This window comes from Mizuhopecten yessoensis, unplaced genomic scaffold, assembly GCF_002113885.1.
Source record: "Mizuhopecten yessoensis strain PY_sf001 unplaced genomic scaffold, ASM211388v2 scaffold6625, whole genome shotgun sequence".
In the NCBI taxonomy this organism is placed as follows: domain Eukaryota; kingdom Metazoa; phylum Mollusca; class Bivalvia; order Pectinida; family Pectinidae; genus Mizuhopecten; species Mizuhopecten yessoensis.
In genome coordinates this window covers 111,873-129,757 of record NW_018406643.1, presented here as the reverse complement: position 1 = coordinate 129,757, position 17,885 = coordinate 111,873, and the positions used below count along the sequence as shown (strand labels likewise).

At 39.2% G+C, this 17,885-nt stretch overlaps 1 protein-coding gene across 4 annotated transcripts; it reads right to left on the bottom strand.

The window, feature by feature from the left end:
• Positions 1-796: 796 nt before the first annotated feature.
• LOC110452339 (serine/arginine repetitive matrix protein 1-like) lies at positions 797-16,133 on the bottom strand. Of its 4 annotated transcripts, none has more exons than XM_021500791.1 (3): positions 14,872-16,130; positions 14,029-14,079; positions 797-2,177 (listed from the first exon to the last, which is right to left on the bottom strand). In XM_021500791.1, the coding sequence occupies exons 1-3, from the start codon at positions 15,781-15,783 to the stop codon at positions 1,896-1,898; spliced, it is 1,245 nt and encodes a 414-aa protein (XP_021356466.1). In that variant the 5' UTR covers positions 15,784-16,130; the 3' UTR covers positions 797-1,895. The 4 variants fall into 4 exon arrangements, with proteins under 4 accessions (XP_021356466.1, XP_021356465.1, XP_021356464.1 ...); XM_021500790.1 differs by having other exon boundaries at positions 13,993-14,079; positions 14,872-16,129; XM_021500789.1 differs by having other exon boundaries at positions 13,909-14,079; positions 14,872-16,127.
• Between the last annotated feature and the right edge of the window lie 1,752 nt (positions 16,134-17,885).

The following is a 17,885-nucleotide window of genomic DNA, read 5'->3' as shown; positions in this document are numbered from 1 at the left end:
AAAAACAAAATGGATTAAAAGAAGAACTAAACAGATTTTTCTCCTATTGCAATGATCGATTCTATTTCTTTCACTTAATTTAAGTACTGTACTAGTAAATATGTGAAATGACAAACTCACTTTGAAGGTTGGCTTTCATACACATCAGTATTAGGTTTAGATCAAAAGTTACCTCAAGGTGCATTTACTGTTAACATGACTAGATCAAACAGATTAGAGGAAAGAAGAGAAAAGATCGAACTGACAAAGAACTAATGAAAATGGTACAAAGGTGGGCGCCAAGATCCCTCTGGGATCTCTTGTTGTCAAACCAACCATCAATTACAAAATTTGAACTAATTCCCACCACTATTTAAAGCCTGTTTCATGCTTATTGGCATATCTGTTAGAATTTGTAGTAACTTGCAAAGTTAAATTACCAAGCAGAATGAGATACATAAAAATCAGCTTGCTTTTTTTTAAATATTGTGAAACAGCAATATTTTATCTCTGTATTGTGGTACAATACAATATACCCGTGTATTGCGATATACCTGTTTTTCGATATATTGTGACAGCCCTAGGAATGATATCCTGTCGTACGAACAGCGAAGCTTTTTGTTTTGCTGGTGATTGTGATTGCCCCCAAGATGAGGCCCGCTAGGATTAAGATCATTTAACGCAAGTTTTGAGGTTATCCGATAAATAAAAAATGCTTTCTGCTTTGTTCTATCCGTCCAAGCGGTTATCTGCAAAACACCTCTCCCTCCTTCCCTCCTTCCCTCCTTTTACATACAAAATTGAGACGGATTTCAATGAGAAATGTATTTCTTTTGATATACAAATATATAAACAAAAATCAAACATGCTATACACATATAATATAATACTGATTAATAGCACAGACTATATATCTAACATCTTTCTAGCATTAAGCTTAGTTGAGCTCGACAAAGAAACTTGTTTTAAAATGGTTGCTTCTATGTATGATAAATCATATTGTTTCCAATTTTGCGAATCCATGTTTTCACGAAATCTGAATCAGAACAGTAATAAAACCGACGTGAACAAGTTTTTATTTGCTCGCCTAAGAAATTAAAGCGAAAAAATGTAATCGATGACAGTAAAGAACTGTAAATCGGATTTTCGTTAATACGAACTTTAGTAATATAAAAGAAAATCAGCTTCCTAGTTCTTATATTTTGAACAGCCACTTCTGGAAATGGGTATCAATTAAAGTCAATCACCAAGATAATTCATCGTCCTGACTTTTATTGTACCGGAAGCAGATTTGTCCTAAATAACGAGATTCTGTTGCAAATTGCAATTAATGTTCTATTCTGTACAGGTGTTATTCCTCCGCGTGTACCGATTCTGTCGAGATTCTCCGCTTTGTTGCTTGGTTTACATAAGAAGATATCACAGCTGTTTAGCTTGGCCAAGAGGCAATGTGCAAGGCACTAATTTTACCACAATTTTCTCATTTCTATAGTTTCACAACTCAGATTAGTTAAATGTTTGTGAAGGCCATGCAAAGATAAATCACAGTCATACAAAACAAAACATTCTATCCCACTATCTATATACGTATGTCACAAATATTTCCCATGATTCAATGAAATTCACCAGCTTTAAAATTGTTAGGTTATTAAATATGTTCTACATGCAGATCTACGTTTTAATGATCATATATGCGTAACTAATGATCACGTGACTAAGTTTTAACACAATTCCCGATCATGCGCACGGTTTACAATACCATGTGACGTCCAAAGATCGAATGCTTAAGCGAAAGGTTTATTGATAGTTTTTGAGGCAGATACTTAATTGCATACATCGCTAGGTGTCTCCTTTACACTACACCACATAGCGGAGAGAAAAGCAGCGAAGAGGGTAACTCTAGACTATTAAAACATTCATCTTGGATAATCAGGTATTGTGTATGGTCGCTCCATGTACATTTCGTATCCCATAGGTACAAATGACCGTTTGCTGCGTCCGACTGCACTCCTTGGCCGGACGTAAATATATTTGTCCCTAAGACTCCTGTTGTTATCGTACTCAATGACCCTGAGTGGCATGGAACTCGTCAAGGACTTTCTCCTTTGGGACACCAAGTACCCTGCGCGTCCGGTGTGTTCGGTATGTACGACAACCGGCTTTGGACGGGTCTTGGGCACGTATATGTACTGTGGTTCCTGCAATAGAAAAGTCAATATTTAGGATCGTGAGATATGGACATCATTTAATGCGTCTAATCCCCACTAAGCTTCTGTATTGTGAAGAATTATCAGGTGGAGAATCTAGAATACAAGGGCAGGTAGGCTAAGTTTCTAATCTCTGTGTCTTTTGGATTACAAAATATTGAGCTGCTCGCGGAGACAACGAGATACAGGTCAAATGTATACAAAGAAAAATATCCACTTTAACGTATGGTGGCTGATTTCGGCCATCGCGCGTTGTCGCCTTCCCGCCAACGCAACAAGGCAACAAAATGAACGCGTCAATGCGACACTGTACCCCACTACCAACAAGGCGGCAGTGTACCCCACCAACAAGGCGGCAGTGTACCCCACCACCAACAAGGCGGCAGTGTACCCAACCACCAACAAGGCGGCAGTGTACCCCACCACCAACAAGGCGGCAGTGTACCCCACCACCAACAAGGCGGCAGTGTACCCCACCACCAACAAGGCGGCAGTGTACCCCACCACCAACAAGGCGGCAGTGTACCCCACCACCAACAAGGCGGCAGTGTACCCCACCACCAACAAGGCGGCAGTGTACCCCACCACCAACAAGGCGGCAGTGTACCCCACCACCAACAAGGCGGCAGTGTACCCCACCACCAACAAGGCGGCAGTGTACCCCACCACCAACAAGGCGGCAGTGTACCCCACCACCAACAAGGCGGCAGTGTACCCCACCACCAACAAGGCGGCAGTGTACCCCACCACCAACAAGGCGGCAGTGTACCCCACCACCAACAAGGCGGCAGTGTACCCCACCACCAACAAGGCGGCAGTGTACCCCACCACCAACAAGGCGGCAGTGTACCCCACCACCAACAAGGCGGCAGTGTACCCCACCACCAACAAGGCGGCAGTGTACCCCACCACCAACAAGGCGGCAGTGTACCCCACCACCAACAAGGCGGCAGTGTACCCCACCACCAACAAGGCGGCAGTGTACCCCACCACCAACAAGGCGGCAGATTTTTTCTTTAGCGTTGTCGCCTTAATTTTGTCGCGTTGGCGTGGTATCTTTTGTCTGTCGCATTGTCGCGTTGTCGCCCCCGCTAATGCGACAACCCGAGATGGCCGAAATCAGCCACCACACTAACGTGATTGAATATCCAGTCCAACGAGACTTTCTGAACTAGTCCATCGCGATTACAATTCTGAATGGTAAACGTTAAATATATCAAGGGAGATAGCTCGTGCACGATTTGAACTTTAGGTAGCACACATCCTTAACAGGATCAGTAATTCCAGGTGTAATTACTTGTATATACATACCCATAACAACTGTTTGTATGTATCTATGTAGTTCAATCATAATCCAATACACTTTGTAAACTGTCAATCATGCGTACATTTTCCATTACACAAATTTCTAATCTATATTAGCTTAATGGTACATGTACATATCTCACCGGTGAGGATCGCGAACACTTTAAATAAAATTGTATTGTTAACTTTTACTCAACGACAGTGCATAGTTGTTGCCCTTCTTGGTTTCTAAATGACAAATGGACAATTAATTGACATCAATGATATTTCCAAAAGCGTAAAAAAGAACATTTCAAGTCATTAGAAAACATAATCCATGAATATGTATACTCGAGGACAATAGAGAAATAAATCATTTATATGTTTCCTCATTAAGCTAACCATTCTTTTTGAAAAATTGGTCTAGGTCTACATTCGGTAAGTAGATTATATTTTTAACTCTGAAACATAAGATGCAATATTTTCTATGCAGAACACTCCGTATCGGGGAATTCTGAGCTCATCGTACGTAACAGACTTAGGATGTAGATTTCGATTTTGAAAGAAAATCGACTAACCTTTTTCGTGTTAACATCTGTGATGTTTGAACTGTAAATACATATATATATATAGGTAAAAAGTACAGGTACGCGGACCTCTGTCATTCTGGCTTTTATGTTCTAACCGTTCTTAGTGCAGATGCATTTTTTGGTTGAACAGTGGCGGCTTGCCAATTTCTTTTTATTAATTTTTATTTCACATACAAACAAATAAAACTGAATTTGACGAGGAAAATCAATACTTTTACCTCGGGGTGCCCCGAAACATTCAATATCTATACAATTCTTTCAAAAACTTGTTTAGATATCCCACAAGATGTGCAATAGAGCACTGGGGTGCAACTTTGTCGAACGTCCTATACTGCGGCTAGTTAGCTTTGATTTATTTCTAGATATTAACCGTGTCGGTGATTTTCTCAAGAATTCCATGAGGTTGAATAGTAATAAAATCCAGATAAAGCGGATTGAAATTGCACCATCTTAAATCATTTCCCCCCGAAATCGTTTTACTTCTGAACCAATAAGAAATACCACCATGAATATTGAAAAAGTTAATTTATTTAGTTGATTTTTTTTTAATAGATTGAAACAGCCTGACTGTATCCAAAAAGTAATTAATTGGATTTCTTTTTGTTTTTTTGTAAATGATCAAATTGACATAAAACAGACAGCATTGATTAAATATAGTATCAAAGCTATATCTTACAAATGAACATTTGTAAGTTTAAAAGATCGGCCTTAAAATATCAATTGTAAAAACCAAAATCATTATCAAACAAAAAAGGGGGAAAGAAAAATCAATACAGAGAAACAAGGAACATTGTAAACCGATTTAAACATGTCTCGACTCGATGTAAAACAAAGGAACCGTGTGAAACCCACGAAGTTTAACTGTAACACTGTAAAATAATAAGGAATTTAAATATCGGCTACGATCGGGTTCCAAATGTGAATTGCTCACACAGACAATATTTGAAATTACAACTTTTTAAACACCATGACTAAAAACAAATAATCGAATTCTACGGTCGTATGTCATTTAAAGGACCTTTTCGGCTATCTTTGATTTTACACGTTGTTACTGCAAACATATTGATTTCATATTTCAACACTTCAGATCCACCCACAAGCACTTAGGAATTCACGACAACCATAGGGACCCGACACATTGCTTATATAAATACATTTCGTGCATAAGACAGTGTTATACTATGTGGTATATATGCGCCTAGTCCCTGTGAAGTTCAAACCCAATACAGGTAACGTCATGGACTCAAGAAAGTTTTCAATAAATAAATCGAAATGATTCTCTCTGACTGAAACCTAATAGGTTCTTCACATGGAGTCCGTGGCTAGCCTACATTTTTTTGTAAAATAATTGCTCTTTAAAGTTCCAAATATAATTTGTAAAACATTAACCTTATGCTAGAAGGGCCCAATTACTGACTCTCCAACCCCATCAAATAGTATGTATTTTAATTGTGTTGATCAACTACGGACTGTTATTGAGGTGAATATATGGTTATATAAACATGAGAAAGCGATGTTAACCGAGACTAAGTTCGAGGTTAATATAACTTTTTCAGATCCGTTTAACCACATATTTACTGGTCCTTAATTGTTATATCAGATATGAAATTAAGATTTATTTTAAGGTGAAGCGTTAGAAAATTGTCAAAAGAAAAGTACTGCTGAGAACAACGTAACGTTATTATTGAAGTGACATCATAAGAGAATAACTACCTGATGTTTCCAAAAAAATAAACACCGAGTTAATATCACAAATCACCGACCTGCACGTGATGATGTTTCAACCAATGAGATTGTTTGGTAAACGGCGTTATCTAATAAATGTTGTTTCGCATGTTGCATTGTAAATTGTAAAATTGTAGCCGAACTCGATCTCCAAAATTTATTGAAAAAATAAACCGGTTTTTTTTTTTAATTCTTCAAAGCCTTCTTAGTTTCATATCAAAATAATTTTCAAAACATGCATTAACAGATACACGTAAACATTAGTTTTAGTCTTAGGAAAGCTGTGCTTCAATATCAATTTTTATTTTGAAGTGCGGTATTTTATTTGACAAGAAATATTCCATATAGACATTTTGTGTTGAAATGTCGTGAAGCTAGCCAGTTACAGAACAGCTTTTAAATGTTGTTCTCCTACATCAGAAGTCATGCTAGGGCGTTCTGTTCTACAGAATGGGATTTTATTTGTGTGTTTATTCGAGATGTATGTATTTTTTGTGGTGACAAGCTTTATTGATGATTATTTTAGCAATGCCGATCAAAACACAATGTATTAAGACGAACAGACAACAAAGTTTTAACGGCAAATATTGATGTCATTTCACGCAAAATATGTTCAAGACCATCTCCACATATTTTCTGGTCTTCACTTTTCTGTTCCAGAATGATAGAGATAGATTATAATAAAAGATAAAAAGAAACATGCTTATATATACAAATCAGCAGATTAATATCGATAATTTTGTTAAGTTTGGAGAGTTCACTTCCATAGTTACATTCTATAATTTGCATATCAATTTGAAACAGAGATTGTATGGTAGGTTTCTGGTTAAAGTGGATATAACGGGTATACATTCGATAATGTAAGTAGCTTTCTGATAGCATCTAGCCAACAACTAATTTACAATACGTCAACTTGGCTCTTGTCCGTATTAATATTAATCCCCTTATTAGGTCATTTCTTCGCCACCTATATTTCAACCAATCAGAATGTTTGACGAGGAAAATTCCGTCCGAGCCAGAGGTACACTTTAACCTTTCGGCACAAAAAAATCTCACGTACTTAATATATAGAACTACAAATCGTTGACTGTAACATTGTTTAGATGACATTTAAGGTAAAAAGCTGAAGCTAGCAGTTGGTCTAAAGCAGAAACTAGCAATTGACCAGAAGCAATGACTAGCAATCGGTCAAAAGGAAAAGCTTGCTGTTTGTGAAAAGCAGAAAATGTAGCTGTAGGTCAAAGCTGAAGCTAGCGAATGGTCAACTCGCAGCAGAATTTGCAGTTGGTGAACTCAAAACAGAAGTAAGTCGTTGGTCAACTCAAAGCAGAATTTTTCAGTTGGTGGTCAAATCAAAACAAAAGCCAGCGGTTGGTCAGCTCAAAGCAGAATCTAGCGGTTGGCCAACTCATGGAGAATCTAGCGGTTGGTCAACTCAAGGAGAATTTAGCGGTTGGTCAACTCATGCAGAATCTAGCGGTTGGCCAACTCATTCAGAATCTAGCGGTTGATCAGCTCAAAGCAGAATCTAGCGGTTGGCCAACTCATTCAGAATCTAGCGGTTGGTCAACTCATGCAGAATCTAGCGGTTGGTCAAAATAATTGTTTTTTGTTTGTTTGAGGTTAAACGTCCTTGAAACAGCCAAGGTCATACGAAGAAGGGTACTTAGGGAGACACCTCCAAAATGAAAGATTACTCGGTAGGGAAGTGAGAGAAAAAGAAAGAAAGATTCAAAATGTTGCGATGGGGGCAGTGGATAATGTTTTTGTTTATTCAATGTTCCCCTAACAGAAGACATAAAAGTAAACCCCCAGTTCCGCAGGTGACCCCACGTAAGTCGCCTCCTACGACATGTAGTGAGGACCCCACGTAAGTCGCCTCCTACGACATTTAGTGAGGACCCCACGTAAGTCGCCTCCTACGACATGTAGTGACGACCCCACGTAAGTCGCCTCCTACGACATGTAGTGAGGACCCCACGTAAGTCGCCTCCTACGACATGTAGTGGTGACCCCCACGTAAGTCGCCTCCTACGACATGTAGTGGTGATCCCCACGTAAGTCGCCTCCCACGACATGTAGTGGTGACCCCACGTAAGTCGCCTACTACGACATGTAGCGGTGACCCCACGTAAGTCGCTTCCCACGACATGTAGTGAGGACCCCACGTAAGTCGCCTCCCACGACATGTAGTGGTGACCCCACGTAAGTCGCCTACTACGACATGTAGCGGTGACCCCACGTAAGTCGCCTCCCACGACATGTAGTGAGGACCCCACGTAAGTCGCCTCCTACGACATGTAGTGAGGACCCCACGTAAGTCGCTTCCCACGACATGTAGTGAGGACCCCACGTAAGTCGCCTACTACGACATGTCGTGGGATGCAACAAAGCAGAATCATCACAAAACACGTCCAGTGATTCTAGACCCAACCACATTAGGATATTCTACAAATACTTGTCTCGATATACACATTGCAAGTAGAAACTACAGGAAATATGTTCCAAAATATTATTTTGTATGTTTAACTCTTGTGTGAAGGCGATACATATCATTGTTAGATAGCATATACCCTTAAGCCGTTTCGAGCGAATCGTCACACATTCCATGCCTTAATAACAGGTGTAAGCAATATCTATCCCGTTACAAGTTGCTAATTTCAATACGGATGTAGCTGTATTGATTGGCGATCTGGCGTGTTGACAGATGCTTGTGAACACCGTTCCGTATCAGCCTCAGTAACCCGGCTTTAATATTAGCGGATCGATATAGGTATATACGCATACAGGCGTGACGATACGGATCACTGATTAAGTACACATGGATACAGGTATCATGTCAGTCTGGCAACGCGATTCATCCCTTAATCAATAAACACATGCTTCCAATAATAAACAAATTATAATTATTGTGTGCAGTTTCGCCACCACTTTTCTGCGACACACTATCTATCAAATACGAATACAACAAACATTCCTTTTTTCCGGAAATAGTGCCTAACTTGAGTGATACTGAGCGAAGAAGATCTGTATATACGTCCATGTACTAAAGTATTCCATATGTACACCCTCCCAAACAAAAAACAGCAAAAATGATATTTGAATTTATTTCCGTCCTCGCCCGTTCACAGCAAAACACATTCCCAGAAGCTGGTTGATTATTACAAAGATGAGCTGTTAAAAGATAACATACAAATGTAACTATTTATCAAACGTACGCGGATTGATTCGACTATTTTTACGTTAACGGTTTTTGAGGTTAATGGGGTCAACTTACCGCTATTTTGGGGGGAGGGGGTGATGGAGTCCGTGGTGGTGAAGGGGCCGGAATCACCACAATGGGGACAGGTTCCTTGCTTTTAGGGGTCTTCGGGGGCCTACTTTGCGTGTAAGCTTGGCGCGTGGCTACTCTGGTCTGAGTGTATGCATTCCGGGTTGAGACCTTCTTAGGGGGAGGGGCAGTGTAATTCGTTGTCATCTGTACCCCGACATGGCGTACTTTAGGCTTGGGTGGAGGGGCGGGCTTACGTCTTATAACGACAGGTTCTGAGTAATTTTCGTCCGACATCCGGTAATCACAGTAAACTTTCCCATCCTTTTCATATCGCCCCACCTCGACGAGTCCCGGGGACCGAGGCCGATATCGTCCCGTTGAAGCCACCACCGCGGACTGGGGTCGGCGCGTGCTCCCTCTGGACCGGCCGTACACGTAATCCTCTACCCACGCCTCCTTGTCCGTCATGACGTCATCACGGATGACGTAACGACGATCGTCGTCCGTATATCCGTCCGAAAGATAGTGATTCCGATTTTGTGAACGGACACTGTTCTGTCTGGACGTACGCGTGTATCCGTTGCGCGACATTTTGTCAAATTTTGCTTTAACAATTAGTAAATCCAAGCACTTTTGAAGAAATTCACTTTATAAGATGCATCATCTCTTTTTTCCTGACACACCTCACGTGTTCAGCGTAATCCGTGAAATATCTTGTCGGTCCTCACACCGAAACGTAAATTAAAGTTTGATAAGCTGTCATCAAACCTGGTCGTCACGAGGCCTACCACTGGTGTTGACGTACGTATTCCAACCGAGAAATGTTCAATATTTGGTTAAGTGTTTTCCAGGCCTTCTCTAATGCCTTGTTTGCCTGCCACCCGTCATATACATCGATCTACGAGGCTTCGTGTATATATAACACTGTCCGGCCACTGTGTACTTCTAATTCCAAGTCTTACCATTCCATAACGACTTAAAGCTAAATTTGGATTAATGTCAAGGGAAACAGCCAAGCCAATCCGAAAGTGTCTATTGTTGTAAATGTATACGGATAGTTAAATAGTAAGTACCATACAATTGCTATTTATATTGTATGTGTATGTGGGGAGTTAAGATGTAGGCGGGTCAAATATCATCTACAATCCCAACCTGTCATACTACATAACGGTACGGCGATATTCTATACCCTTTACATTTCTCACCCCGCAATATCGTGTTTGATGTATCCCTCGCAGGAACAGCCATCATTAATATTTGAACATTGTCAACACGTCTCTCTTTTCAAATCGTTCTACCTCGGAAAGCCATATTGTTGATGAAAGCTATCAATTCATAATACGATTAAAGATTTTTTTGGTAATGATAAAGGGTATGTTTACAGTGTTTACAAGATTTTAAATCTCCTTTGAGCAACACATTTCTTTTCGGTAGCAAATATATTGAAATGAAACACTAAGCATTGTCCTGTCGCCATGACAACATTCATCCAGCGCAAGCGTACAACGCGATCTCTTGGATCAGCATGTTTGTACCAGGACATGTACACAACGGCGGATTTTGTTTTACATAACTCATAACGAATACATTTAGAAGTTATTAGCCGATATTGATCTGTGAGGGTACTCAAACTTATAATCCAATCAGCAAACACGAAGGTAATTCAGTACAATCGGATATTTTCGGGCCTTTCCGGCAAGCACGTCTTCCAATTCCGAAATATACCGAGAACATCAGATCGATTTTCAGTGTTGCCGGAATCTCCAAATAAATGGTTCACAATGCTAGTTCAAAGCTGATGTTACTTTGAAGAAAGATTGTTCTAGAGTGTGATACTTATATTGACATCACAGAATACAAGTTCGATTTTAGGTTCAACATTGCTTTCATTGTTACATTAGGATTATCATAATACCGAATACAAAATATCTAACTTGAAACTAAATTTATTAAAAATTTGATAAAGTATAAACACCAGAGACCCATTAATAATCGTAGTGTTACATCAATTGTAAAATATCAATACCACGCGAACTTATCGATCATCTGTAAGAATGCATGGTTATTCTACATATAACCCAAATGAGCGGTTCATATTTCTGAAGCACCCATGTATTATTTAAGGCGAAAGTCGATCGTGATTCCATAGCGGCGAGGTTGAGAGAAGATTTGATTTGCCTGTTTTAATCTTCAAGTAAGAGTTTTTGTATTTGGCAAGAGCTACGGTCATGATGACTATGTCTTTTGATGATAGGATAATTTAATTTTTCGGGTGGTCTGGTGGCGCAGTGGATAGCGCACTTGCCTTTCACCAAGGCGACTGGGGTTCGATTCCCCGATCGGACGTGAAAAGGTAGGCGGTACGTGGGTTTTCTCCGGGTACCCCGGTTTCCTCCCACTTTAAGATCCCCTGTGCACTAAAATCCGGGCCAATAAAATTGATTTATACAAGTTAAAACTTGAAACAATTTGTTTCATTATTGTTGTCAATCAAATGAAGTTAACGTATGTCTAGTATCACTTTAAAGTGTTATCTCACTGAAATGTCATGACCATGATACTGTATCACGGCGCGCCACCTAGACAAATGATTCTATAAACGTGTCAACCAGAGACAAAAATAACTAAAGAATCTTTATTTAACGTCGTGTACATTGTCAACAACAAACATAAGCTATGTAGAGCTTTTATTACGACGCCGCTAAGGGAACAAATGGTGTTTTCGTGTTGCAGGTAATCCCACGGGGGAAAACCACCTTGCCACCGGAGGGATAGTAATACAAATTCGAAAATAAAATTACTTAAAACTAAATTAAGAAAAACTTTAACGCATAGATAATTTATTTATATATTAAATTAATCAATTAATCATTTATGTTTTTTTATATATTTATTTTGGCAGCATGTATTCTCTGGATACTCAGAGCAGCATTGGCCTGAACAAAGGGCGGGGTAACTCTGACAGTACTTTTAATTTTCTTATTCAAGCATTTTAAAGACCCCTGTTATTGAATATTATAATCGCCGAGACGACCAAGAGCAGTCATCTGGAGAGAGATTGATAAGCAGCTTGAGGCAACGACTTTTGGATTCCAGGTAGATGCCATCTGAGGAACTTTCAACGTTTGCTATCAAACTACATCATATTACCAAACCTGTGTAATATTCTGTTTATCATTTTTTGATGATGTCCTAGCAGAGGAAATGCCGTTCAAGAAATCACATCGCTTTAAGTGTTTTTACTGAACTTGTTTGTGACGGTGAGGGGAAATAAGTTTAAAAAAAACACCTAAAAAAATGAGACATGTTTTAAAGCAAAAGCAGGGATGAAGCTTGCAGAATATAAGTACTTATTAATGAGCATAAGAAAACAAAATGATTGTCAAATATTTTAATTAATAATTAACTGAATTGACAACATATCAATATATATAATACAACAGAAACATTAGTATATACCATCTATATACGTATTTTCAAATCACATTGCAATAAATTATCTTGTTCAGCTAACTTGTCGAACTTAGTCTCGCGGCGCCAACGAGAACTTAAAAGTGAACGAGACTAGCGCTACACGATTCATTTTGTTATATACATCTTACCCTGTTTTTCACGGCATGGTTGATTGTTTGTCCATAATTAAGGTATTTACATGTTAAACTAGTTTAATGTATATATTAACAATTAGATTTCTATCTAGTAAACTGTAACAAGTCTGTCTGAGTGATGGATGTATAAGTTAAGCAATGCCTCATATACAACGGTACCTCGTTATTTTGGAATCTTATATCTTCACTGCGATGAAGATGTACAAAATGACTCGAGAGAAAATCAATTCTTATATAACCCCGATTTTCCGGATATTTTGATTACGGATAAAAGGGAGCCGGATAATAGAGTTCCGGTTAATATCATAACGTATTAAACGAGGTACATCGTAGTCTGAGAAGGGACATTAAGCTGACTAGAGAGTAATTAAATAAAAACTAAATCTGAAATAAACAATATCAATTAATATGGTGAGCAGCGCCAAGCTTACATCTAGGGTACATCACAGGGATCGTACGTGTTTTTTTATGATATTTTCACATTGACCCAACATATCAGCTACAGTACGAGGTATCATTATCACAGGGGCATGTTATGAGGTATTGTAATCCCACAGGGACCTGTGGCATTAGTTATTCCACAGGGACCCGTAACACTAGTTATGAGGTAATAACCCCACAGGGACCTGTAACACTTGTTATGAGGTAATAACCCCACAGGGACCTGTAACAATATTTATAAGGCAATATATCCACCGGGACCTGACACAATGAATAAGAGAAAAAATTGTCAATAATCACCAATTAATAGATATCCCAATTTACAATATATTTTTATCTAAGGAAATTTCGTCCCTGTGGGCATAATAACAGTTGAGAAATATACATTGCTAAGTACTGAACTAAATCCCAGGACTAAAAATATATATCTTAGGGAAAGTATTTTGATTAAAGACATCTATTCAAGATTTTCATAAGATTTTCATCTCGTCTGTTCTATAATTAAATATCAAATGTTAGTTAGGACCATAGGCAGCTAAATTAAGAGTTATATAAATAAGGCCAAACAAAGATATCGATGTGTTACCTGAAATATTTTGAAAAAAAAAGAGGGTTGGAAGGTAAATAAAACATTAAATCAAAAACTACACGAGGGAGTAAAGGGAAGGCAGAAACATAACGGTCGGTATGGTTACCGGAAACACAAAATAATGTTTGTTTGGCCTCATATCGTCTTATGTAGAAATGCACTAGTTGGCCTGTGCCAGTTTCTCTCTATACATTTTATAAGCTATTGGTACTTGTTTCTTCTTCCGTGCGAACCGGGACTTAATGAAAAGGAACTTGTTATCGTCAGCGCTAGCACGTCGCTTATGTTCGTATACTTTGACAGGTATGTGATGATTGCGATGATGCTCGACCTTCATCCAGCCTCCTCCCACGCGCACCATCACTGACTTGGCCTTTGGAATCTGAAAGAGTGAGAAAGTTACAGGTTCATGCGACGACAGGTAGGACAGAAGTTTCCCAAAACTGAAGTTAAAATTATCAAAGATATTATCAATATTATGAAATACTTTTAAAGTCATTTTCTGGAGAATTGCTCTAAACAAATCACACCTGTTTTTCACTTTACCAATAATTATAGTAGTTTTTCAAACTAGGAATATTTCAAATCTATTCTAGGGTCAAAAATTGGGACCCATCAACTTTTAATTCTATGTTGCTATTGAGGAAATATAAATTCACCGCATCAAAATGAAATATATGACTACTTTGACCAGGGAGGTAAAAATCAAAGTCACAAATCTTCCTTGTATATCTTCATTTATAAAAAGTGTAAGGCTGATGTGGAAATCTTCTACGCCCCCTTTACATTAAACCAGACCCTCAAGTTTTCGACTAATCTGAATTAACAGGAATGTTGAGACATGGGTAACTTTGTTTCTCGAATACAAATGTCCGGAAAACGATGATTATGGTGTCCGGATTAATAAGATTCCGTTGTACTTGTAACATGTGACTAAGGAAACAATAATGTTCAGTTGGTTATTACGGATCGTAGAGGTCAGTGTTTCTTGTTGTGCCATTCTTACCACTATTGCTACGACTATAACGATTATAAGTTATGTTCCCCCCATTTCCCATCAGCTGTTGATTTTCGTTTTTAAAGTAATTGAACACTTAATTTGCTAAACTTTCCATCTGCTCTAAATGATTAAACCATAATTGTACAAATAGCAAATAATTGCTTGTCTACTTACCACTGCGGGTACGGGCTCCATAACCTCCACGGGAGGGGGTGTCTCTGGGCGAACTACTCTAAGAGGAGGTGTCTCTGGGCGAACTACTCTAATCAGTCTTGGAGGTGTCCTTGGGCGAGGTTTGGGCGGTGGTGCCGGAGTCTGGGTACCGGCGCTCTTGGTTTTGACCGGAGGTGGTTGATCAACAACGTATTTAGTGGTCATTTGTACCCCCACGTTACGCATGCGTCTGACTGGGACTGGAGGCGGCTTGGCCTCTTCCTTCAGGCGGTAGTTGTAATATACTTTGTTGCCCTCCTCCCGTTTCTCCAGCTCAACAAGACGGTCGCCATCTCGTGTATGTAAGATCTGTTCACTGAATGCCGACCGAGGTCTGCTGACACGTCGGTTTTCTCGCATACTGTCCTGTCGGACATGCTGCACGAGCTGTGTGCCGACGTCCGACATTGGACGGCCATTGTTACGCGCATTATAGTACACAATGCGTCGCTCGCCTGTTTCCGACGCAGCCTGGGTATTTTGTGTTGCGTAGTAGCGCATATGTTCCTTCATGCGCCGGACGGTACTATCACTTCCGGTATCACTGTCATTAATCTCCTCGCCGTCACTCTGATACGCCGCCCTCGTTACGGGTCGGCGCTGCTCGTGATGTCCACTATTTGTTACATATTCGAGAGTACGTTCCTCTCTGGTGTTCCGCGTGATTTTTTTCTCCTTCCGGTGTGCCTTTTTCTGTCCCTTCTCGTCACTGGTGTTATGACGATATTCGGGAAGTCGGAGGTCGCTTGCCGACGCCGGACGTCGCCTCACTTCAACAATCCGGCCGCCATCATCGGAATCATCCGACACGCTCCGCTTTTCACGTCTCCGGGATCGCCTTGACGAGGATGTCCGATGTTCTCTGTGAGACATTTCTAATATCCGGTGTCTATTTCGTTAGAGCAACGTGACCTTTCATAAATATATATATTTTTCAGCTGTCAGTAACAAACATCCCTACATATCTTGTTTGTCATTTCACAACACACGACCGTAGTCGAATACAGACATTGCCAGTGAATGAGTGGCTGTGATACCGGGTCCCTTAGTCCACGTTCCTACAGACACAATTCACCTGTCGGGTTCTATTACTAGTGACAGTCATTGATTGTCAAACCCTGACGGCTTAGCGACGACACACACCGCGTGTCACTTACATGTACCTGTATAAATACATAATTTACATACGTATAGAGGTGTCTTACCGTTATGTCGGGTCTGCTCGATTTCAAGTATACACATGTTTAAAACCTTGGACTGAAAACTTTCGCTGATCGGTCGGACGATTTTCTTCTGTTCAGTTTTTAAATTAATATTGACCGATCGCCTTTGTGGTGATGGTTAATACATGGGTGGCGTTAACGTTATTGACATTAGCCGTCACACACATGTATCGTGCTAATTACGATATATATGTTAAAGTAATCGAGGAACATGTGCATAGCAACCGCAATACACACTGTAAATTTTGTCTATAGACACGTGGTCGCAAATATATGGTCGCATTAAAGAGATTATTTCTACACACATGTGGTCGCTTTAAAGAGGTTACTACGGCAGATATATCGTAGCTTTGTAGAGGTGACTACAATAGATATAGGTGGCTTTACAGAGGTTGCTTCCACAGATACGTAGTAGTTTTACAGAGGTTGCTAATACGTAAATGTTGCTATGTATATGGATTTTGCATACTGGTACATGTAGAAAATCTATAGAGGATATTTGAAGATAAAACGGTCGCTTTATAAAGGTTGGCAGAGGGCGCTTTATAGAGAGTGTTCCTACACACATGTGGTCGCTTTATAGAGGTGACTACCTTAGATACGTAGTCGTTTTCTAGAGGTGACAACTACACACTTTGTTGCTATCCATATGATTTTTACATTCTGGTACACGCATGCGATTTGTAGAGCGCATTTCAAGGTAAAAACGATCGCTTTATAAAGATATATTTTTTGGCAGGGGGCGCTTTATAGAGGTGGCTACTACAGACATGTGTTCACTTTATTAAGGTAGTTTCTAGATACAGAAGGTCGTTTTATAGAGATTGCTGCTATTAAAAAGATATCTTTGATCGTTGTGGGACACGTACAAAATGTTTAAGGTATACTTGACTAACTAAATTTAAATACTGTTCTTATATGAGTAGGCGTACGAACGACCCCAGTGTCAAGCTACCTGTGTATCAGATGAATACATGTTATGTTATTCTAAAGTGAACAATACGGTGTACTTATACAATTATATTGAATGTTTGTACCTATGACGGTTCATATAAGTGTATACATTTATATCTGAAGGCGATATTTGACGAGGTTTTCAAACAGGTTACCGAATTATAAGTTACATAAAAAGTACGCCTGATACAGGTAAATATATATACATATGTAATAACGGTATTAAAGTTCACACCATAGACAACTCGTGAAATGAGTCTAACATATTATTTCTGAATGGGACTGTAGCGAGTTTAAAAATGAAGACATTGCTGTTCAACGGTACGATACATTACCTTAAAATAAACTCCCGGATATGTGATTTTTTTAGGAACGCATCACCAATACTTTAAACAAATTACCTGATATATCATGCATTTAACTTTCCCATACGTTGATATTTTCATATTTTAATTAAACATTTTTTTATTTTTTTTTTATCTTGATAAATCATATTACACGTGGAAGAAAGGTTTTTGTTTTGAAACGTCCATATTGAACTATCTGGATAGGGATTTATTTGCATGAATCAGCAGGTGTTCTTTTAGATATACATTGATTATTTACAGTAAATGATAATTAATGGAGTGAATTAATATCAAGAGTAGATTAGTTTGATTTATATATCAAATCCACAGGAAAACCTGTGTAGTTCGACACTTTGTGGAATACTGCATAACAATCAAATTAACTTACGTTGGACACTGTTTAATTCGACACATTTTGGGATACTCCATATTGGTATCATTTATTCGTCTA

What these genes read in the sequence shown, in the direction of transcription:
- LOC110452339 (XM_021500789.1), bottom strand. Translation starts at nt 15,783, where the DNA reads ATGTCTCACAGAGAACATCGGACATCCTCGTCAAGGCGATCCCGGAGA. An exon ending in TGGAGCCCGTACCCGCAGTG is followed by an intron (nt 14,080 to 14,871) that starts GTAAGTAGACAA and finishes TCACTCTTTCAG; the next exon opens with ATTCCAAAGGCCAAGTCAGT. An exon ending in TCGCACGGAAGAAGAAACAA is followed by an intron (nt 2,178 to 13,908) that starts GTACCAATAGCT and finishes TTTCTATTGCAG; the next exon opens with GAACCACAGTACATATACGT.